Source organism: Poecilia mexicana, unplaced genomic scaffold (genome assembly GCF_051168715.1).
Source record: "Poecilia mexicana isolate PSO_F unplaced genomic scaffold, ASM5116871v1 scaffold_11, whole genome shotgun sequence".
NCBI lineage: Eukaryota > Metazoa > Chordata > Actinopteri > Cyprinodontiformes > Poeciliidae > Poecilia > Poecilia mexicana.
The window spans coordinates 25,002,830-25,027,225 of record NW_028263380.1 but is presented as its reverse complement, the minus strand read 5'-3'; the positions used below and the strand labels follow the sequence as shown (position 1 = coordinate 25,027,225).

Sequence of the window (24,396 nt, the reverse complement as noted above, 5' to 3'; positions counted from 1 at the left end):
GTGTTGCTGCTGCGTCTACTTGAACCGGTTTCATCTTGCAGGATGTTTTTGTTGTTGTTGTTTTGGAGACATAACACCTCGAGTAGCTCATCCCGGTGAAACAAGCAGCTTCATCTGAGATGTGGGGATGTTTTCTGACATGCTTGTGCTGCTATTAACAGAGCGGATTGAAACGCACTCATCGCTGTGATTTTCTGAGAGCGTGGCGTCAGAGGAAACACGCTGCAGCTCAAAGGCTGTCTGAAACACGCCGCCTGTCTGTCACTACCCTCAAACGTTTGTCATTTTCTCATTATTGAACCGGTTTGACAGGAATTCAGCTGATTTGATATGATTTAAGTGCATTTCATTTGCTAAAGCATGCATGTAGTCTACCCTAACATCTACGTCTGATCTAAGATATCTTCTTTTGTGTTTTCCGGAACTGCATGCATTTTGTGCACTGGATGTTCTTTTGATAGACAGTGAGGTTGTAGCCAGAGTGAATTAAACTCTGTTGTGCATCCAGCACATCTACATCCGTCCTGTTTTATCTGTGATGTTTCAGATGTTGGGACGAAGGATCTGTCCGTGTTCGGATGATAAAAGGTTCCAGAAACACTTCCTGATTACTCCTTCTGACCGTCTTCTTCTCCCTCCGCCCCGCCCTCTGTCTTGGCTGAGTCGGACCCCGCGGTGCCCCTGGAGGCCGTCGCCGGGGACGCGGCCCCCTGCAGGCTGCCGTCAGGCGTGGCGGCCGAGGCCGAGCGCGGGTTGGAGGCGGGGCTGGCGCTCAGGATGGAGTCCGGGGTTCGGACGGCGCTCAGGTCTACATCCAGGGCCGCCGTGGCTTCCAGGCTGTCGGACATCATGACGGCGTCCGTCACGGCTGGAGGTGATGCGGCGTTCAGGAGGGGCTTGTGGGAGGCGTAGGTCATCACCGCCTCGGTGTCGCTGTCCAGCGGGAGTCCAGAGTGGCTGAACTCGACTCCAGAGTCGCTCATTTCCAGGAAGTTGTCAGAGGGGAGAGTCTGGTACCGGCCTGGTTTGGACACCTCCAGACCCTACAGGGGAAAAACAAATAGAGAGAGAGAAGAGGATGTGGTTTAGGTCAGAAATTATTAAAATGTTTAATGAAATATCAGAATAATGTTGAAGAAATTATTAGAATTAATTTCCTTCATGCTGAGATGTTTAGACACATGAAGAGTAAAATGTTTTTATACAATTTATCAGAACCTGGATGACGTTGCCATGGCTTTATGACTTCTGGTAAGTTAATTTATAGCATCAGTAAATATCCAGTGTTTTTATCCAAAGTGAAACAAGTCCTGAACTGACATGGACAGAAAGGCCATGCAGAGAAGAAGAAGAAGCCATTTCTCCAAAAACAACATAAAAACAGATGAAAGTTTGAAAATGGACTCAAAGTCAAAAACCTTCACTTCTGGAGAGACATGAAGGCGTTGAGAGATCAAATTTTAAGAACTTTTCATAATAATAATGATAATAATAATAATACATTTTATTTGTATGCTACTGCAAGCAGAGCACCTAAGCACATCAAGCAAAATATGAAACATAAAACAGAACATTAATCATACATTAAAAACTGTTCTGATAATGAGCGTTGTTGGAGAGAAAGGGAGAAACATGGAAGCCTAACTGTGAAGTACGAGGGTGGCAGCATCATGCTGTGGGTGTTTTACTGCAGAGAGGACCGGTGCACTTCTCAATATGGATAGAATGATAAGGAAAGAACATTATGCTAAAATATTGCAGTGATATCTGAAGAAATTAGCCAGAAATGTGATGCTAATGCAGAAATATGTTCGCCAAATGGACAATAATCCCAATTATAGCATCAAATTAGTTTCAAGAGTCTGAAGTACAAAGTAAGTGTTTTGGAGGGATTATCGCAAAGTTTAAAAAAGTTTAAAAGTCAAAAGTCAAAATTCAAGCAACATTTTTTTTATCAAATCTGGTCAGAAGGTCAGAGAATGGAGTCAGACAGTTTATAGTTTAGCAAAGAAAAATGAGCATCTCATCCTGAATCAGCATGAAAACATTCTGTGCTCATTTTCTGTCTGACCTGCTGCATGTAAATGTAAATAGTTTGCAGCATAAAGCAGATTTCTGATTAACAACTGGACCAGAATTTGGAAAAGAAGCAACAGTTTCAACCCGATCCCCAAAGCCGGAGCGGCGTGACTCCAATCATCCGAGTGGAGACGCTCCCTGAACCTCGACCGCCGGCGCTCGCTGCTCCTCGTTCATCCTGACAGAAGGTCTTTGCTTTAAACTTTAATCCACTTCACTGCTGAGAGCAGCGACTAAGGTTGATTGCTTTTTAATTACGCTCTGCACTTTGGTGGCATTTTATTGCAGGTGGTTTCTGCTGACTAATCCCAGGGATGATTCATGATGGTTCTGCGTTTTTTAGTGGATTTTAATTGATATATTTCAGGAGGAAACATTTCTGAGAAACTCAGCAAACAGATCAGCAGCAGCCGGTTTCTCATTATAATCATTAATTCATCTTAATAAGGAGAGTATCTTTACTTTGGCATATTATGTATATTAATTATGATTTGCTCAACCTTTTATGTCATTTGTTTTTTAAATTGAGCTCTTTTATTCTAGTTATAATTAAACGGAGGTCATTTCTCTTTTTGCATGTTTTTACAGAGTATTTGCCTTTTCTACAGCTTCAGCATGACAAAGTTATGAAGACAGAATAGAGATTGTTTTTTAATGTTCATTTCTTTAATAGTTGGTGAAACCATTATCATCACACACGGCTCCAGTTTTACTGCCTTCATGTCACAGACGGTTAGATTTACACGTATGTTCAGTTTGGACCATTAGCTGCTTTTAACCGACCGTTCAGGATTGTCCTCACGTTGTTAAACTTAAAGATCAGCTCAAACAAAACCTGCAGCACATTAATATGATGATGCACAAAACAGCAGTTTATAAGCAGATCGCCTCGTCCTGCAACACAGAAACACTAACAGCCACATTTTCTGCCTATTTTTAATGTCTTACGTAAAAAAAAATGCAATTCAGGATCCATTTTTGTTTATTGTGTTTACAGATCCAAATATAATTACTCATAAATTCGGCGTAATAAACCTGAAGGACCAACAGTCCCATAAAAGCACAGCTGAATGTTTTATTACTGATTAAACTTGGTCAAGTTGTTCAAAATGGTTTGTTAAAACTGAAACTTTCACACATTTTAAGTTGGACTTCAAAACATTTCTGTTTTGATGTGCAACTTAAAAAAGAACCAAATAAAAAAAACATACACCTTTTTTTCTCACTGTCTGAAATTGAATCAAAGTTTTCTCGTTTTACGTCAGAAAGATTAAAACGGATTATTACTGATTTATTATCATGTTGCAGTGGAGATGAGGAATTAGTCTGCAACACTCATCAGAGGAAACCAATTAGGAAAAAGGTTCTTATTAAACTATTACAGAGACACAAAACCAGGAATACTTCAGGAAACTCAAACACTGTAAAAACATCGTCCAAAAGGAACTATGATGGAACAACAACAGAAAATACACTAAATAAAAACGTCTACAGAGACGTCTGCAGGAAAAAAGAACTGGGAGGAGAACAGAGAAGAAAATAAAGTTTTACAGAAGAAAATGTCAAAAATGATCCAAGAACAAAACCTAATCGATGGTAAGAAGTAGAACGCATAAAAGAGTAAAATATGAAACCTCAGATCATGTTTGTCAGCATTTATTGTCAGTTTAAAGAGTTTTTATCAGCTTCTACCACAGGTTTTACCTTGATGGTGACCTCGGTGGTCTCTGAGGGTTTATCACACACCGACGTCATCAGAGACTCTTCAGTGAACCTGCTGTAAGCCTCATGGACCACCTGCAGAAAACACACATTCACACAGCGTGAGGATCGAAGCTGCAGCGGGAAAATGAGCTTCAGATCAGAGGCTAGTCATCAAAACTGTCAGGAAACATGAGGATCATACAGACCACACTGAACACACACACACTGAACACACACACTGAACACACACACACTGAACACACACACTGAACACACACACTGAACACACACACTGAACACACTGAACACACACACTGAACACACACACTGAACACACTGAACACACACACTGAACACACACACTGAACACACTGAACACACACACACTGAACACACTGAACACACACACACTGAACACACACACACTGAACACACTGAACACACACACACTGAACACACTGAACACACACACACTGAACACACTGAACACACTGAACACACACACACTGAACACACTGAACACACACACACTGAACACACACACACTGAACACACTGAACACACACACTGAACACACACACACACACTGAACACACTGATCACACACACACACACTGAACACACACACTGAACACACACACTGAACACACACACACTGAACACACTGAACACACTGAACACACACACACTGAACACACACACACACACACTGAACACACACACTGAACACACACACACTGAACACACTGATCACACACACACACACTGAACACACACACTGAACACACACACTGAACACACACACACTGAACACACACACACACACTGAACACACACACACACACACAGTGAACACACACTGATCACACACACACACACTGAACACACACACACTGAACACACTGATCACACTGAACACACTGAACACACACACAGATCACAAGAATTCACAAACAAACACACCGACTCCACAAAGACAATAAAACTGAAAAACCTGCAGCTTTAACGTTTAAAACCTGAACCAATCAGGAATCATTTGTCACATCCATGATGTTTGGGTTTTGGTTTTAGTTTGTGTTGTGATCATGTTAATCAATCTGATCGTTTTCCCTCTTTTCCAGTTACATCAGTTCATTCCTTCATGTTTAGCTTCATAGATCCTGTCTGTCTTTGTCTCTTCTGGTTCCACTTCCTCCCAGTCTGATCTCAGCTTCTGCTTTAATGATTCTCCTCCCTCAGCTGTTCTTCTGGCCACAGCTGCTCCATCTGATTAGTTTTTGGTTTTCATGTCACTTTACTGCCCGTCTCCAGTCTGCAGATGAGGGAATGCAGCCGTTTTATTCAGGTGTGTTGGAGAACTGATGCATTTAAGAGTTGAACACAGTTGGACACGCCTGCTTTAGGACATGAATGAAGCTAAAATAGTCTAAATTAATACAGATTTGAAGCTTCAAAGCTGTAAAATGTTTTTGGTTGAGTTTGGAGGTAAAAACAAGGACAGACTTTAACCCTTGTGTTTCCAAATGGGGTCCAACCGACCCGTAAAACTTGGATCATTTGCCTCAGTCCTCACACACACAAGGGTTAAAAAATGTGACATATTGGTTCAAAACAACCAAACTTAAAGATTTGTGGCCTCAACAATGATTTCAAAATTAGCAGTGAGAATAATTCTGCTTTTGTGTGAATTTATTCTCTTGCTCAGTGTTTTGTTGCATCAGATTTTAAACAATAAGCCAGAAACTGAGTTTCTCCAACAACAGAAACCCAAGTTGAGGTCAAATGCACAAAAGTTGGTTTAAAACAAGTTAAAAAATCCTGACATGCTATTCACTAACAACGAGGAAGTTTTTATAAAACCTTTAAAGCTGCAGATTTTACTTTTATACTTCTTAACATTTAATACAATATTAACAGACAAACACACCAAAGAACAAACAGCACAAACAGTTTCCCCTGTTAAAACAACGACAAGCTTAAATCAGAGCTTATACTCACACATTTACATCATGATTTATCTTTTTACAACACACTGCGGAGAGAAATGTGTGCAACACCAGATGATTATTGGAGCTTATTGGTTATTGTAACTGTTTCTGAAAAACTGCAGATTTTTGGCTTTTAATTGAGCAGTGAGGGAAAGAAAAAGTTAAATATTCTTCTGATGCTTAATAAGAGACGGGTGTGAAAAATAATTAACAGTGTAAACTACTTCCTGATATTTTCACAGTCTGTGGATGTATAAATATATTTGACTTTAATGGTTGGAAAAGAGATAAATTTGCTTAGAAAAGTTGGACGAGGCTTTATGGAGTATTACCACCACCTTCTGGTCCGGATAGCAGGTCAGAAACTGCATTCAAATATGAAAAGCTTCTTTTTTTCCAAACAAAACAGTAAAAATATAGAAACTCCCATTAAATTCGTCAATCCGGCCCTGGCTGAGCTTCATATTCCCTCTCATCCCTGGTGTCCCATCAGAAACTCAACAGTTCCCTCTCCTGCGCTCTGATGGCCGTTCTTTATAACCCTTCCAGAGGAAATTCCTGCAGCTTGAGCTCCGTCATCTTATTCCTCATCCTCTCCCTCCAGGTTTTGCATTTCTAAAAACTAATAACATTTCTCACTGACATTTCTCACACAATCCCATCTCGAGCTTCTCCCTTTATGCTTTTGGTTGGTGCACAAACCTCCACCTGGAAGCCTTTTCTTCTCTCTGCAGGCCTTGACTCTGGGTTGAATTTGACGTAAATGCGTTTCCTGCTGGTCTTCATTTCATTTAGAGGTGAAACCGTTTCTAAAAGGACACATTTACCTTCTGCTGCACTGATGCCAACTTTCATTTCTGTGTTTCTTTTTTAAAACCTGTTTTGCTTTCTAATTTCCCCTCAATGCTACATGAGCTAAAACCTTCAAAATGATTTTGAATTAAACTCATTAATCTGCTGACTGACAAATTAACTGATAAAATAAAAAAACTTGTTGAAACTAAAGTTGAATCTGAACAAATCGATAGTTTGTTTAGTTTTCCACTTTGCCGTCAGACCTGGTTCTTGTTTTTCTAACCATCAAACTTGCCATCCATCGGTCTAATAAATCACTAGCAGATTATTTCACTTGTATGAAGACATGTTGTCTGTGTTATAAATGAAAAAATCTGCTGGTGGTTTTAATACTTTCTCATCAAAATCAAGACAAAGGTGGGATTGTTGTTCTGTTTTCTTTTAAAGTTGAACATTCACAGTGGAAAAGCCACGAATGAAGCACATCAATGGATTCTGTTTAAAAGAAATATAGATTTTTTTCACAACTAAAAATGGTCCAGAGAGGTGATGTAATAACTACCATGATTGACTTTTCACGATTTTATTCCTACTAAAAACAAAATTCTTCTGTTTAGAATATTTCTTTCATCAGATTAATAATATTCAGCCATATTTTCTCCTAAATGGCTCCACTAAACCACAGGTCTTTAGAGAAGCAGCTACGTTATTCTAAAGAAGCGAATCGAATTCTCCGCATGTCTTCACCCATTAAAACAGCGATGCATAAACTCCTCATTAAATAATTTATTTCATATTGATTTCTAACTTTGTTTTCTGCCCCTCACTGCTGGTTACGTGTGCAGCTGCATGAAGAGCTGATGCCGCTGATGGCCGCATGAATCCTGACGAGTCCATCAGGATAACAGAGGCGCTTTGTTTCAAGACTCAGTGCCAGATCTGCTTCACGTAATTCATTGACTTTTTGTCAAATTAGGTCTTCAATCAACATCTGCTCCATCGTTACGACTGATGGCTGCAGTTTCTCTTGGCTCTGCAGGAATCATTAAGTGCTCAATATCTTTAATGGCTTTATTTTATCGCAAACAGGCTCAAAGATACTGAACACACACATTTCTGGGACAGCCACCAGAAAGTTTGTCACAGAAAAAAAGTTGGTTTAAGGAACTTGTTTGGCACAAAAGCAGCACGACTCTGAATATCAAAACGAAGGAGGAGGAGAGGAAACCAGAGGAGGCCACAACACAAATCTCTCACCAAGAAGAGGCGCCGTTTGAAGCTCCTTAATGTCAGAGCAGGAAGGTAATGAATATGCAACAACATTAGCCTGGAAATCAGAAACATCCATCCGAGTGCAAGAAAGCCTCTTTTCTAAAGATAATATCAGCAAATTCATCGTGTCAGATTAATAAACTTTAAACATTCACTGAAGACACACAAGTTACACAAGCAGAGAGAGCATGTGGGGAGTAAACTAAAGGTAAGTTAGCGTAATACTGTGTTTTATTGTTTTGTATGTTGCTTTTAATTTATTTATTTTTTACATTTTGTGCAGCACTTTGTGACTCTGGTCTGTGAAAAGCGCTATAGAAATAAAGTTTACTTACTTACTTACTTACTTACTTAAGTTTTCAAATTACTACTTTCATAAACTATGATGCCTGGAAGAAAATCACGAATCACTGCTGAGTTTAAAATATTTGTACAAAAAAATGCAAGATTTGACAGCTGAACGCACGAAGTGCAGGGGAAACTTTGGAAACGGGACATAAACAACTGTGACACCAGAGAAATTACATTTTCTGAGCTGAATGAACTCGACAAAATCTGCTGAAGAAGCAGAAAAGATGGCTGAAGGTGAAACGTCAGTTAGCTGAAGAATTTAAATTACTTCTTAGCAGAACAGCTTAAAATGCCAAATCCCAGAAAAGAAGTGAAAGTTTAAGCAAAACTACAACTTTCAACAAAGTTACTTTAAGAAGAAGATCTTGTTTGAGAGCCGGGAACTTTGAAGTTAAAGCTGCAGATAAATATTTGACAATCTGCAAAGAAAGAAAACCTTGATTTATCGTATAAGGACGTTTAATGTAAAAAACTAAATTTGGCATGAATTATGTCTGTTAGTGGCCAGTTCTATTTTCCATGTCTTTACATTGAAGATAAGGTGACATCAAAGTCAAATTTCTTATTCATATGTAGAGATTTTTAATGTAAAGCTGATTCTTATTCTAAGAAGCTGTAATTTCAGAGTTCAAAGTAAAAAATTGTTTTTAGAAAGTCAGAGGTTCGTCTAACTAGAACTTCAGTGTAAACATGTCAACCAAGCTTCTTGTTCTTTTCAAGCACATAACATACAGTTTATAACAGTTTATTTCTACTATAACTAGAACCTCACTAAATAACTCATTAGTCATTATATTAATAGAGGTCAGTAAATATAACGTCTGAATCAGAAAATATTAAAAACTTTAGCTATTAGCTTGTTTTGCTAATAGTAATTAGCCTGATTACTGACATTAATAAGAAAATCTCCTTGTTTTCCCACACACACTACTATAAAAAGGTGTGTGGCATTGTTCTCCATCTTAGCTTTCAAGCCAGTTGGTGCACAGTAAGCTACGTGTTAGCACCAACATTAAATTTAAAAAAATGCATCTTTTTGGAATCAAAGTGCATTAAACAAACCATAAAACAGTTTAATCCAACATGTCCTTTTCTTTCCTACATATTTAAAATATTATGCATAAGAAATTAGGACAGCAAAGTAAAAAACAACACAACAAAGTTAAAGGCAAACAATGAAATATGTCATATAGCTAGTAAAAATGTTATTTTTAAATAGGATAAAAACGGAAATATATGTTGGGCATGAAGTAACTTAAACTGTGTTAAAACAGCTGCAATAAGAAATAAAATGAGACTGTTTTAGCACATACAGCTGTTCCTGTCAAAAAAACAAATACAGGGAGCTAAAGTTGTGAGGAAGTGACAACAGGAACAGAAACAAATCACCTTCACTGATGTCACTAAATCTGCTTAATTCTGTTGGGTTTTGGTGGTTAGATGTCTGTCATGGTTCTCGTTCGTAAAGTCTGAAGCAGTTATTAACTCTGATCCCAGAACAATTGTGACCTGAAGTGTGACATAAATAATCTCAGCTTGTAATGTGGCATATCATTATTGCAAACACTTGGCATAACCTAATCGCCCCTGCGAAGCAATCAGTCTCTGCGGCTGCTGTTGTTTACGATGAGACTCTTCTGCCTGCAGTGGCTTTTTAATTGCTCTGAAGATTCAATTACTTTCAAGCAACATTTGCTGTGAAGACTGCTTGAGGAATGAGGGGAACATCAACTTCAAACGGCACTCAAAATTGAACAAAAAGCTTTGGAGAATAGTTCCCACTAATTGGTAATTATGTCAAAATGCTGAGTTTTGGTGTTGAGATTTTAAATGGATTTACTCTTAAGATTAATCTCTATAGATATTGAATATTTATTCCTTTATATTCAACAGCTGCACTGTTTTTTTTAAGCCTACAGTGTTTGAATAATACCGCCGTTGTTCAGAATAATGATTAATTTATGCTCCTGATGTTTAGGTGCTCTTTAACAGGTGAGCCATTTATTTGAATTTCAGATGTTATTTCGGTGAATAATCAGCATCAACTTCAAATTACCAAATCAGTTAATCAGCCTGCATAAAGCAGGACAACAAAGGAAAAGATAATAACTCCTTTTTATTCAAGATTAACATTTAAAGAAGCATAAAACATGGTAATGGCCTTAAAAAGGCTCTTTTGTGGTACGTAGGTTGTCATTTAAAGAATAAACACCTGCTCTGAAGGCTGATTAGCAGCACAAAATTACAATCAGTCATGAACAATTGAGCAAACTAAAAATCAAATGTTTCCTGGTGGGTGTTGAACTCTTGTCAAAAATGAATAAATTCATGTTAATTTGTCAGCTAATCATGAAGCTCGGAGCAGAAATGTACTGATTTTCTCAGAAACTGGATAAAAGAAATAAAATATATGCAGTTCACAATAAGAACTCAATAACTCAGTATTAAATGAGGTTTCACTTGACTTCTGGCTCTTAAAAATATAGATTGATTTCTTTAAAGTGTGGTTGTGTGAGGTACTTATAAATAGTCAGTATCATACCTGCATCATATCTACAGCTTGGAGCAAACAGAGTCGCTTTAGTTTAGGGAAGCACAGAATCTCACAGTCAAGCTAGCTTTAGCCAGGTAAAAACATAAAGAAAGGAACTTATATGGCATCTTTCATTAAAGAACACTTTAGATAATAATAAAGAACTCAGAAGTGATCAAAATCCAAACATAATCATAACAGCATCCAGTTTTCAAACCGACAGAACGCCGGCCTGCTCTCCACTCAGGTCCAAACAGTTTGTTGTTTGTCTGCATCAGTCCACACTCTAAAACCCAACAATGGCTTCACTGCTCACACTTTCCTCCCATCTTCACCATCTCTCCGTTATGAAGAGACATCCAGGGAGTGTAGCCACCAGGATGTCTCTTTGGCAGATGGCTGTAAGCCGTGTTCAGACTGCAGCCTGGAAAACAATCTCCCAGCGCTGAACCTGCCTGGGCGGGATTTCAAGGCCGTTCTCCCCCTCTGCAGTCGAGTTCAGCAGGAGCCGAGGAGGCTGGAGGCAGGATAACTCTTCCCTGGCTCCTCTTCAGTCGTTATGTTCTGCTGAATTTGGCTCTCATCAGGACCGGCTCTGCAGGAGATGAAGCCGGCCATCTTGACTCCCACAGCAGGAGCAGAGCCTTCCTCTACCTTTAATCCCCTCAAACCGTCACGCACCTCACTCCGTCTGGATAACCAGCTGAACCAGAACCCGCTCACTGTCTCCAACATTCCTCACTTTAACTGTTGCAAAAATAGACATAACTGCAGAAAATTACCTGTCGGAAAGCTTCCCCGTCTTTCTTGCCGGCCTGCTGGGCGATGAGCGTCAGCTTTTTGTTCTTCTCGTTTCTTTTATGTATTTTATAGAGGCAGGAGAGCAGGCACACCAGCAGCATGAAGGCGATCAGGCCCAGCATGGACAGGATGGCAACAGCCAGAGGAGCCATCTTATAGGCTGGAAACGAGAGAGATGAAGGAAACAATCAGTCTTCTGCATCTACAGGCCTGGATCCTTCACATTAGAGATGAACACAACAGGAAATCTGGTTTCAACTGGAATTTGATCTCTGAAAGTCTAAAGTAGAGGTGTCCAGACATTTACTTTAGGAGTATTTTTACTACCCTTTACTTTTTACTCCTATTTGAGTAACTTTATTGTGAAGTATCTCTACTCGAGACACGTTTCTACCTCAGTGACTAAGTTCATAATAAACTTGTTTTAACCAAAGAATCACCAGATAGATACACACTTGCAACTTTTTCTTAAAGTTTCATAAGTTTTATATTGAAATAAATTTATCTGGAAAAAATTTTTTTGGAAATATGTTATTAATATGAATTATTGTCATTTTTGTCCTTAAAATCCCTAAATGTTCACATAACGTCTCTGTATTTGGTGTATCTCTGCACATATTTGGTGCGTCCGATTATGTAGTATTTAAATATTAAATTATTAATGTTTTGATCAGTTACTCAGTTATGACTTGAGTCATCATTTTTACTCTTAATTACTTGGATGGATACTTTTTATTTGAGTAAAAATGTGATGAAGTAGTTTTACTCTTAGTTGAGTACAATTTGTGGGAACTCTACCCAGATCTGCTCAGGGGTAAAAAAATTAGTTTTTACTTTTATAAAAAATGCAAAAACACGTAATTGTGAATTATTTTCTTTTAAGATGTTCAGCAATAAATTAAACCTATTGTCATAAAACAAAAAGGGTCCAAGTTTTTGCACTTTATCGGTTGAGAAAATCTTTTTCTCTTATTATTCTGAGCAACAAAAATAAGGACTTTCTTCACAAACCCTTGATGTATTCAGTTGTATTCAGCCAAAAGACTATTGGGACCGCAAAACATTATTCCAAGAGCTACAAATGGCCCCCGACCCACATGTTGGACACCACTGGTCTAACTTCACTAAGCAGCAGGTAAATTTTAACGTCTTCTATTTGTTAGTCTTCTACATCATGAAACCAAACAGAACCACCTCAGGAGAACTGAGGTGGTTCTGAGGTCATGAATCAGATTTGATTCTATTTGCATGGAGAGCAGGAAGGTGACATCCGATCCAGAGGTCACCTGGGACACATGTGGAGATGAATTTTAATGTATGACCCCAGATTCAGTTACATCTGCTCCGAGATTGATTTTTGCATTTACGAGGGCCTTTAACGAGGAGCAGCAGCGGCCGGTTAGCATCTCAGAGCCACAGATGGAGATGTGCTTACAGATGGCTCTGCTAAATATATATAAAAGCAAACAGAAGGTTCCCCGAAGGCAGGAGGGACGAAATGACAAGGAGTTACGTAGCAGATGTGAGACAAATGTTTTGTTCTTTTTTCCTTTTTAATCAATACAGCATAACCTCTGCAGCCGGATTGTAATCTGTCATATTTATGGCTGAGTTGTCCTTGAAGGCAGAGGAACTAAAAACGAAGGACGCTGTGACTCACCGGGGTTCCAGTTACCGACAAAAAGAAAGAAAACACCCAGACGGAGGGTGGAAACGTAATAAATCTGCACGTGCTGAAAAGTCACATGACCCCACCGCTGTGATTATCATCTAAAATCAGATGGATTACAGAGCCGGCAGAGAGGGAACGCCTTATGGAACGCCTGGGCTTCCAGAGAGCCTGGAAACAAACAGCAGCTCCTCAAACGGTTGAGACAAAAGTCTGTCCACAGACGTTCAAACCGGGTCCGGATCCTGCAGCGACTGGGTCACAGCTGACATGTATAATCAGGAGACCCTCCTGTCTCCATGACGACCTAACGTCTACCCAGGGAGTCCACAACAGGACCCAGAGGTCAGGAGGGTCAAGCTATGGAGAGATGCAGGATGTCACTGAAATATCATCCTGATTCACAAAACTTTTAATTTGCTCAGGATTTTAATTTAGTACTTATTTATACTTTTCTCTGTTTCTATGAGTGAAAATTTGGAAGCATGCAAACTTTAATGGCTCATCCTCATTTATAGTTTCTGAACCATAATTACAATCCTAAAATTAAATGTGAATAAAGTGAAAGGTGTCACTTTTCAATAAAACCTAATTGTAAAACCAAAAAAGTGAATTAAAGAGCATTTTGATTGTTTTATCTGAACACAGAAGAAACACAAATATTTTGGTTTCTAGTAAAAATATCTTGAAATAAGACAATTTAGTCACTTTTCAGCATGATGTAGGATCTGCAAGTGGAACAAGACATGGGAAAATATCTTCACTTATAACTACTTATTCATCAATATTAAGGAATTATTGACATAAAATAAGCTCCTATGTTGTGCTAAAGTTCCTTCTAAATTAGTTTTGTCTTATTCCATGTGTGCTAAGATATTTGCATTGGAAACCAGACCAAAAAACTTTGTAGTAGTTTGTGTGTTTTTCAGTGCAGTCAGTCAGGTTCATGAACATAAAATCTGTTTTCCTGCAGTAATCAAGCAGCCGAATCTTTCAGATCATCTGTACATTTAAATAAATGTAACATTAAAGAGATTTTATTACCTTCCACGGTTATGTAAATGTGAGCCACAGTAAAGCCAGCCAGGTCGGTGACCTTGAAGAGCCCCGTGTCGGCCGGGTGCATCTTCTTCATGACGAGCTCCGACCCGTCCACAGTGAGCCGGCCCTCCAGCTGCGGGTCCAGCGGCGCCACCAGAACCCCCTGGTTCACGATGACCCGGTCCTGGTGGTCCAGTTTGGACCTGTAGACCACGTTGAGGTTGGAGTAGTGCAGGAAGAGCTTCATCTTCAGGTTCTCTCCGTAGGCAAAATGCAGGAAACTCTGGTGATCTGGAGGAGAAAAGGAGAAAATATGAACATGGAGATTTAAATAATCTGATTTACAGACACACTGGAGATGAGGGCTCACCAGAAAACATCATGATAGGTGCAAAACAATTCACACTAATTTAATGTTTCCCTCATGGAGACGTCAGTAAGTCAGAATGAATAAATAATATGGTCATAATTCATTTAGTTGTTTAGCCACGTAGGACAAAAAAGAAATAAAATCAGATGCCTCAAACTTGTATACATTTAGTAATTTTCTCATTTGGCTTCATCTTTAGTTTTAAGCTGAAAACTGGTGGAAAAAGAAAAACTTTTACCACCAGTTAGAAGAAAAGGAAACATAAAGTCTCTGCTTGTTTCTGTTGCTCCAGTGCAGATATTGATTGACCATCTCAGCATCCAGTGGGATAAATTACCTCTTTCTGCCTTCAGGAAACATTTCCTACACGAGTTAACAATCTGTGTCATTCTTCAATTCTTTTCTTCCTACATACAGACGCTCTGTGTTTGCGTTGACCTTTTGACCTCTGAACCTGCTGTTATTCTGTAACCAGTCAGCATTGGGAACACCTGCTCAGTCCTCTCAGCTGTTTTCTCTCTCTCCACATTCATGACTGTCTTAGTTTTTAATACCTACAGATAAATTAGTTTCTCTATACTTCTAATTATTATGAGTTTATGAGCAGGAAGATGATAATCAGTGACTTAGAGCCTATAAATATGCAGAAATGTCCTGATTTGATGATTTGCTTTTCAAAGTAAGTTATCTGCAAAGCAGCATGGCTTTGATTCTTAAAAGTCAACATTTAAATATCAGACATTTTTGGACAGGAAGGATCAGATTTTATCGTTGAAAGCTTCGGCTGCGTCAGATTTCCTGACCTCTGACATTCAGGCAGGTCCTCATCTTGGTGTGACCGTCCCGGTCCCGAACCGTGAAGCTTCCTTCATCCGTCATCCTGACCGAGTGCAGCACCACCTGCCTGTCCGACACGCTGAGGCGCCCGGCGTAGTCGTCCCCCAACACGGCGCTCTGGTTGTAGAGGAGCACCGGCGGCGGCTCCGAGGTGTGAGGGACCACCGTCTGGTTGACTCTGACCAGGCTGGGCCTAAAAACCAGAAACCACAGAGAGGAGGATGTTCAACCAAAACAAAGAAGTTTAAAATGCAAACATTTGTACATTTGTGTGACCCAGATTTGAATGGCTTCGATCAGAGGTCTGCATTGCAACTCCAGTCCTCAAGTGGATCCGCTCTGTTATATTCATGATGCATTAATGACCAGGTCCAGGAGCGGCCATTTATTATGTCATTTATCATTCTTATCAATGTCACAATTTTGATGTATTATTGATGCAATAAATTCAAACTAATAATATCTAAAACTCCCCAAAAATGTCCATGTTGTTATTTTTCGTTTTACTATTTTCTCCACTGTTTGTTCAGTAAAGGTGAATCAATAATTATCAATATATTTGAAAATAGGATTGAATGCAATTATTGTGTGAAGTGTAGTTACACTTATTTCTGTGACTGGTGTCTTAAAGAAGCTCATTAAACATAAACATGTTTCTCAAGAGCAGAATTTGAATTTGACTGTCGCATCATGCAGCCACAGCCTTACAGTTACCTAACAAATTAGAAATTAATATTTCTGATTGTCACTTTTATCACAATAGCACCAAAAACTATGGTGATAAAACTTAACGTTCTTATTGCCCGCTCCTAACCAGGTTCTTGTGATCCAGGTGTGCTGGAGCCGGATCCATCCAAAACTCAGAGGGTTTGAGCTGCAGCTCAAAATGAAAACATCTTAATGTGTAAAAATGCCCCAGCTTGACTCCATGTTTGTTAGAGATGAGTTCTGCTTGGCGTACCTGAACTCCAGCGTGATCGGACCTTCGATATGGTTCAGGTGGATGATGTACGTCTCTCCATACTTTACAACCTGCTCCAAAGCGCAGTCTGACCGACAACACAAGATTAAAGATAAAGAGAAACGTTTACTGTGGAGAAAAGCTGAAAATCACTCATATTATGCTGACGGTCAGCTAGACTATCGACTCATAACGGAATAAATGTTTCCAGAAATCTCCAGGAATTAAGTAAAGATCCTTGCCACATAATCAGTTTTGATTACATTCCTTTAAAGACACAAAAAGCCGTTGATTATTTTTTAGATAATTACTTGATGCAGTTGGTAATTAAGCCATTCATAACTTTTCTTTTTGTAATAATTTAATGGATTTTCGGGATGTTGTTGAGTTCACAGGAGGATCGAAGGCGATAAATTAGCTTCCAGCAGAGTTTAGACATCATTAACTTGAATAATAGTTTCATTTTTCACAGACATGAGCTGATTCCTGGAAGAAACTGAATCTGGTGGTTTTTCACAAAGAATAGGTTCATAATTTAGTATCTAATGAGTCAAACACTAGCAGAAAATGTCCAGTTTTTGGAGGAGCAGCAGAGTTTCAGTCCTTACCCCTCACGCTGAGGACCAGGTTTTTGGAAATGCTGACATTTCTGCTGCTTCTGATGATGTACAGCCCCTCGTCTTCCTCCTGCACGTCCTTCAGCACCAGGTGGCCCAGAGCGTTGAGCTCGGTCTTGTTCGGGTTCGTCACCCGGCCCGCCTGGAGCAGAGGAACCTCGTAGGAGCTGTTGGTCCTGGGTCGGAACACGACCTGTGGGTCGCTCCACGACGGCACTTCGATGTGGACGTCCTCGCCGAAGAAGGCCGTCCTCCTTTCCTCTTTGACTGATGCAAACAGGAAGCGGTTAGCTTTCAAAAAGTTTGTTTTATTCAAACATTATCATCCAAACGAGTATTGTTACCTCTGGAAGATGCTGACACAACTGGAAGAGAAAGACAGAAAACAGAAAATCAACTCCTTTGTTCTGAAAACCAAACAACTTCCACATTAAACATGAAAACATTTGAAATGTAAATGTTGTCTAAAAATAGGCCGATTACAATGTTTCATAACGAAACAAGGCAAACAAGAGGAAATGAAACAGATTGCAACATAAATGAGCTTTGAGTTTTTTTCTAATGTAAATCATTAAGTTTGGTTTTGAAGGAAGTCGGTTTCAAACGTTCATTTATCTGAACTGGGCTCCTGATTCTGTTTGTGCTTACCGGTGCAGAACACGGCGCTAAGTACCGCCGCTACGACTGCTTTCATCTTGGACTGCCTGCAAAACAGAAAGACGCAGACAATTAACAGCAAATAAAGACTTCTTTAGCATCAGTATGGCTCCAACGAGACCTTCAGAAAACACAAACTCTGCTTCATGAGACGTACTAATCAGTTTATGTAACAACTGGAGCATCAGTTGGTTCAATTTAAAAATGCTCTGTGCAGCAGAAACGTATATTTACATTTGCATGAAAAAGGACAGAAAAAGTTAAAGAAAAACTTTCTGTCATCAATTTGTGACTTTAAGCTCAACAATAACTAAATTACTTGAATAAAACAGATTGGCCTAGTCAAAGTCTGGTCTTAGTCTGTTTGAAATGCTGTAAAATGATGTATTTAAAGAAGCCGTATCTAAAAACCTTCAAATATGACTGAATTAAAACTATTCTGCAAACTAAAGCAGGCAAAAAGTGACAGACAGGTTTAGGGAAAAATGACTTTTCACGTAGAGCTGGGTTGGTTTGCATTTGAAAAATTATTTCAATATTTACGCAGGCTATCTTTGTTTGATGTTAAAATGTCTTTCATGGCCTTATTTTATTCATGCAAAAAGAGAAATAAAATCTGGATGGGATGAAATGATTTTCCCGACGATGCCAAGAGCCGGTGGCAACAAAATCTATAACTCAGAATATTTTATTAGAGCTGAGCTGATTAAAAGTTTCTAAAGGGTGGAGGTGAGGAGAACTGCAGGGCTTCCATCCATTCACTTCACATCAATCCTGCTACAACACAGACAATTCATCTAGCAAATAAAGGCCATCACAGAAAATGAACATATAATAGTAAAGAAAATGATCTTTCTAGATAAAAGGAGTCAAACTCCAGTCCTGCACGGTTTGTTTCTCTCATCTTTTAGTTGTTTCTCTGCTTCATCACACCTGTTTCAAATAGGTGTGATGAAGGTAAGTCACTTCCTGTAAATGGTCTCCAGGTTTTTATGTAAACCTGGAGACCATTTAACCTTTTGATCAAGGTGTGTTGAACCATCTAAAAGCTGCAGGACAGCTTCTTCATGTCCAACATCGTTGCCTGCTTTGTATTGTTCTAAGACAAATTAATTTAACCGGCATTTGCCCCAACAGAAATAAACCCTGGTTCAGTCGGAACCAGAAAATTCTGGATTTGTAGGAATTTCCTGGAAACCAGGATTTTACCAAAAATACATTATAATTTATTTTACAGGGATTGTAGCAGTAATTGTGCTGCCAGTCATAAAAACATAACAAATAAATCTACATCTTTATGTTGCAAATGGATATTAACATTTTCAACTAAGTTCATTCCAGCAGGTCCTCCTGGATGTAAGTCGACGTTTCACTCCGTCAAACATTTGCTTTACATTTAAGAAGTTAAACTTCCTGCTTCATCCCTGTTATTTTGGTCACACTCTGGTAAAACCATAAGTATTGATCCCAAATAATGATCAGTTATTCAGCTCCTATTTTACCATTTCTCCTGGAAGAAAAAAAGGGAGTTTTACTTTAATGTTATAATAAAAGTAAATGTAGAGTGGAATATTTTTTGAAAAGTTTGAAAAACACGGCAAAGGTTTGAGAGTTCAGAAATGTCAAGAAAAAGTATTTTAAAAGCATTTTTTCAGAGCAGAGAGGCTGTAAAAGCTGCTTTCTCAAGAGTCTCTGCAGAACGAACAGGATGATATTGTTCAGTAGCCTCTTAGCACTTTGGTGCAACACAGCAATCTTGGCTTATTTCTCTAATCGCCGCCCTGTGAAGCAGGTTGAATACATTTTACATTAATGTTCCACGGAGTCATTACCTTACTGCCTGTAAGAGCATTCATGCTGGGGAGCTTGAAAGGATGTGAATCAAAAGTTTGACATCTCTAACAAAGAAAACTGTATGTCTGAGGGGGAAATGAGAAGTCAGCGCTGATTATGAAAATGTGCAAGAAAAGGCGTACAAATTGGACATGTATTGAGTGGAAGTCAGAGAGGAAGTTTAAACAAAGCTGGAAGAGGCACAGCGAGCGGCCGCACAAGGCAGCATGCAGGAAAATAAAGATGGATGTGTGTTCAAGTGGTTCTGATTTAATTACAGCCAGATGAGCAGCACTTTCCACCGAAGCTCCTGGACGCTTTAACCTGCCTTCCTTCAGCCGCAGGTTTGATTTCCGTCTGAAACCCAGAGTCTAAACACGGCCATTGTTCTCCTGTCATCCTGCTGCTCTGCAAAACCTCATTAGTTCCCTTTACTTAACAAATATATGCAAACTCATTGCCTCAGAATGTTTTAATTTTCATTAAATTAGCTGCGTAAGTAGAATTCATTTGTGCAATTTTCAATAAATCTGTGTATGTTGTAACTCATAATCATTTTGTATATTTAAATTAACCCAAAGCTTTCTGAAGGAACATATTTTAACTTGAATATATAAAAAGAAAATTACTTGATTGAAACATTTCCCAGCTCCTGCTTTTTATTTTATTCTTTACTCAAACTTTATCAGAAAATATACAAAGCAGTGAAAATTTGCTCACTTTATTTCAGAAAAATAAAATGAAAATGAATATACAACTGACTCATGATGCAGTTTCATGTATGCAGATATAAATGTAAAAAATAGCTAATAAGAGCTGAGAAAGTGGCTCATTCTTGATGAACTGACTGCATAGAAGCAGCTGTGGAGTCTACATTTTCACCTTAAAACTAATTTTTCTGACAAATAAAAAAGTGGGTCAATTTGTTGCAGCTGCTGCTGCTGCTGCTGGTGGCACAGTGCATTGTGGGATACCTTGCTAGCCAATCCCCAGGTCAGATACCCTTTCACGCTAGCTCAAATGAACTTCGTTTTTAAAATGTCTCCACAGACCCTCAACTTAAATCAAGAATTTAGTGCAAATATTAAAAAATAAAATAAAATAAAGGGGTAGCATAGTGCCCCTTTAATTTTAGCACAATCAAGTAACTATATTAAATTCTGTTATAAAAAAAATTCTGTATATAACAAATATGAGTAAAATGAAATTTGACTTTGATATTTAACGCCTTGAAATTGGGTTTCTGTCTCTTTAAGAAACTCCTGCTCTTTTTGAAACTCCGCCTTCAGGAAGTCATAACCACACCGATCCTCTATTGACCCTTTAACAACGTTTTTACCAGCTTTGCTCTGAGAAGTAGCTCCAATAACAAGCTCAGCATATTCTAAGTTCTGCCAGGTGTTTGCTAATTGCTGCTGGCTAGTCTGAAGGAGTTGAGTGGCTGCGTTCGGTCCACCCAGGCATTTTGTACAGCTGTAAGGTTGCCATGGAGATTCAATGATTCCTCAAACATGCATGAAAGAATGAAGGCAACACTGCTGGTATGATTTTCGTGAGAGAATAAAATTATAAGTCAATTTTACATAATTTATTCTATTAAAGTCAACACTGTAATTCACTTTGCACCCAAAAATACACAGGGCTTAGTTTAATTGATTACTAGCGAAGCCTTGATTAAAGTTGAGTTATATTCACTCATCTTTTTCCATTAAATACAACATCACAGTTTGCAGTGTGTGTCACTACATGACCTGATCAGAGGTGTGTGTGACAGGCAACGGCCTCCTGGTCCAAAGAGCCGCTGAGGTCACATCTCTCTGTCTGATCTCATCAGTCCTTCCTGGACGATGCGTTCAAGTGCCTCTCCTCCGCCTCCCGTTTCAGCGTCAGCTCTCTGCTCCTCTCTGTCTTTATTCCTTATCTTGCTCCTCAAACCGAGCTTTATTCTCCTAAATCCCTCCTTTGGGGTTAATTATCCTCCTGAGTCCTTCAGAGGACACTCTGTGTGATGTTTCTGGGTTCGCAGATAAGCTCCACTAATATTAAATATCCTCTACAGCCACTCACGCTCCGGCATGCTTTATCCTAACGCTGAGCACTTTCTATCGTTGCAGCTAATCTGATTGGCTTCAGTCTTGCAGAATTATTAGCTGTTGTTCCAAAAGCATCAAGGAGGGTCAGGAAATGGTTCTCTGATTCATTTCTTTGTCTGGTTTTCAATGAAAAAGGCTAGGATGTGCTGATTCTGAAAAAAAGTCCTCATTTTCTTAAAAAAGATACATAATTTATCATTGATTTTATTGGGATGTTATGTGATACTGGAGCAAAGAAAGGTAGACTTTCATTTTTTTTACATATCAACTTCAGCTTCTTTTAGTCTGATGCATCTAAATAAAACCATTTGCTTTCAGACATTACCCAATGATTTAGTAGAGTCCAGAAATTTCCAGAAAGCCAAATGTTCTGCTATTTTTATTTTTTTGCAGAGACAGGAAAAAATGGACAATCCTGGAGGAGATCTTCACCTTCCAACAGGGCATAAACATACAGCTGGAGATCAAAACATAGTCACCTTTTAGAACGGCCTAGTCAAAGTCCAAATGAGAATCCATGGCTGAATTGAATTAAAAACTGGTCTCACTGTCTATCTGATCGGTTTGATCTATGCTCCAAAGAAGTAAGAGCAACAAAATTACAGTTTATGATGGTAAAATAAATATATATGAAAGGCAATTAAATAAATGTAGTAGATTGAGGTGGAGCTAAAATTTTAATTTATTTTTTTGTATTTTTGAAAATAAAAATAGAAGCAGACGTCACATTCCTTGAACTTCACAATTATGACCTACTTTGCATTTTTCTCTCTTACTAAATATAAACACAATTTCGTGAATTTACAAAACAAAACATGGAGAAAGTTCAAGGGATTTGAACACTTTTCAGCCAATTGTTCCCTATTTCCATGTTTTTCCTTCGTCCCCATCCTCTCAGTGTAAAGCACAGATCCAGATCCAGCAGCAGCGGCGGCGGCTGCAGCTCAGGGTGTGTCGTGACCAGCATCTGGACTGGAGATGGAAGATGGAGGAAATGGGAGCGGAAGAGAGGATGAATGAAGAATGCAAGGTTGCATATTTTAATGTTCAGGGGTGAAGCGTGCTCTCTCTCCTCCACCTCCGCCTCCTACTCGGATTTTCAGTTTCTAAGAGACACATGCTGGCTGAAGGTTTGCACATCCAGCTTCACAGATCAGCCAAAACAAGAGCATCCAGAACAGATTACACACAATAGAATCAATAAGGTCTGTAATTTCTACCCAATTTGCGAACATAAACACGTATTTTAGTTCATTACTTCTCTCAGAGGTGTTGTAAAACCTGTCAGTCATCCATCTTCGGTCACATTCAGCTCTAAATGACGGTTCGACGTGACAAATAAGCAACTTAGTCAGCAGATTTAATGAGTGCCGTAGTGCATTGCGTAACCGCTTCCAGCAGGGTGGACCAGAAACCCCCCATGGAGGGTGCGTGGGTAAACCCCGAACATACATGGCAACCCACCGCAGCTCCGGAAACATGCGTGAAACATCTAAACGTGGAGAAAAAACACGGATTTATACCACTTTAAAACCAAATGGAAGATTTAAAATGAGTTTAACTGAAAATTTGTCTAATTAAATGAAATTAACGAGGTTTTGTGTGAGCGTTGCTTGGGTTTCTGTATCAATTTTATTTATTTATTATGTCTATTTCTATATAAATGTAAAGTTCCGCATGAATGAAGTGATCTTTTCTTATGAGAAGATTCCCAGAAATGTTGCTGCTGCTGGTTTACACGCCCTGAATCCCCCATATGGCACCGCTAAACACAAGCAAATACTCCAAAAGCAGCCAAGAAAAGCTGCAGAATTTAACCCACCGCCTCCCTGTTGGAGACTAAATCTACTGCTGGAATATGAATTCATAAACAGATGATGGTAATTACCTTTATAAAAGCCTCGGTCCGGTGATCAGAGGGCTGGGAGGGGCTCAGGAATGATGGAAAACCCTTTTTTTTCTTTATTTCATGAATGTCGTCCACCCCACCTCCCCCAACCCGAACACAGCTCACTTCAACCGAGCGGAAGATCGGGATGAAGACGAAGATTTCGGTAGATGTCGGGCGTGTGGGGGCTGCGAGCTCGGGCGCGGTCGGGAAAGTTCGGACAGAATCGTCGGAGCTATAAGAAGAAGAAGAAGCTCTGCGTTTCACCATCCAGGTTTCTGCAGACTGACTGTCCGGGTTCCGACCCAGAAGAGGGAGGGAAACCTGCTCTGACGTCACAGCTGGTTCAGTGCCCTTTGACCCTATTTAGAACTATTTGGATGAACGTTCACCACCACGCAGGACTGATTCAGTCTTCTGTTTTTTCTAAGATCTCATTAACTCCAACAGTGACCAGCTCCGCCTCAGCGCAGTAAATCTTTCTAATAGTTGTTTATTCAGCTGGATGTGCAGAAATGCATCTTGTTGGCAACAAAATACAATGAATTACAGTAACTAAATGGAGAAAACAGATTTCCCCTCCAAATAATTCCCATAAAATAAACAAGGCTCAAGGATTTTTTTTTCCCAGATTTTCCATTTGAAGCTGATCAGTCAGAACTGACAAGGCCTTTCTAAATCAGCGATGTCCATTTGTCATCCTTGGAACAATTTTATATGCAGTTCAAAAAATAACACAAATGTGGCTCTCCAGTTTGCACTTTTTTTTAGCATGAGAATTTTCATTCTATTTTAAGCGTGCTAAGCATAAAGTACTGTTGTTATTATTTTAATTTCATAGTAAGTATGACTACAAACATCCATTTACATTTTACTCATGAAGGACTAGAGCACATTAATGATATTA

The 24,396-nt window shown here is 39.1% G+C and overlaps 1 protein-coding gene across 1 annotated transcript; it reads right to left on the bottom strand.

Annotated features, from left to right (window-relative positions):
- Nucleotides 1-65: 65 nt before the first annotated feature.
- LOC106924360 (uncharacterized) lies at nucleotides 66-23,759 on the bottom strand. Its single transcript, XM_088009989.1, has 11 exons — nucleotides 23,591-23,759; nucleotides 22,510-22,573; nucleotides 17,667-17,722; nucleotides 17,363-17,383; nucleotides 17,010-17,285; nucleotides 16,402-16,489; nucleotides 15,407-15,633; nucleotides 14,237-14,524; nucleotides 11,505-11,683; nucleotides 3,784-3,876; nucleotides 66-1,043 (listed from the first exon to the last, which is right to left on the bottom strand). The coding sequence occupies exons 1-11, from the start codon at nucleotides 23,757-23,759 to the stop codon at nucleotides 609-611; spliced, it is 1,896 nt and encodes a 631-aa protein (XP_087866115.1). The 3' UTR covers nucleotides 66-608.
- Between the last annotated feature and the right edge of the window lie 637 nt (nucleotides 23,760-24,396).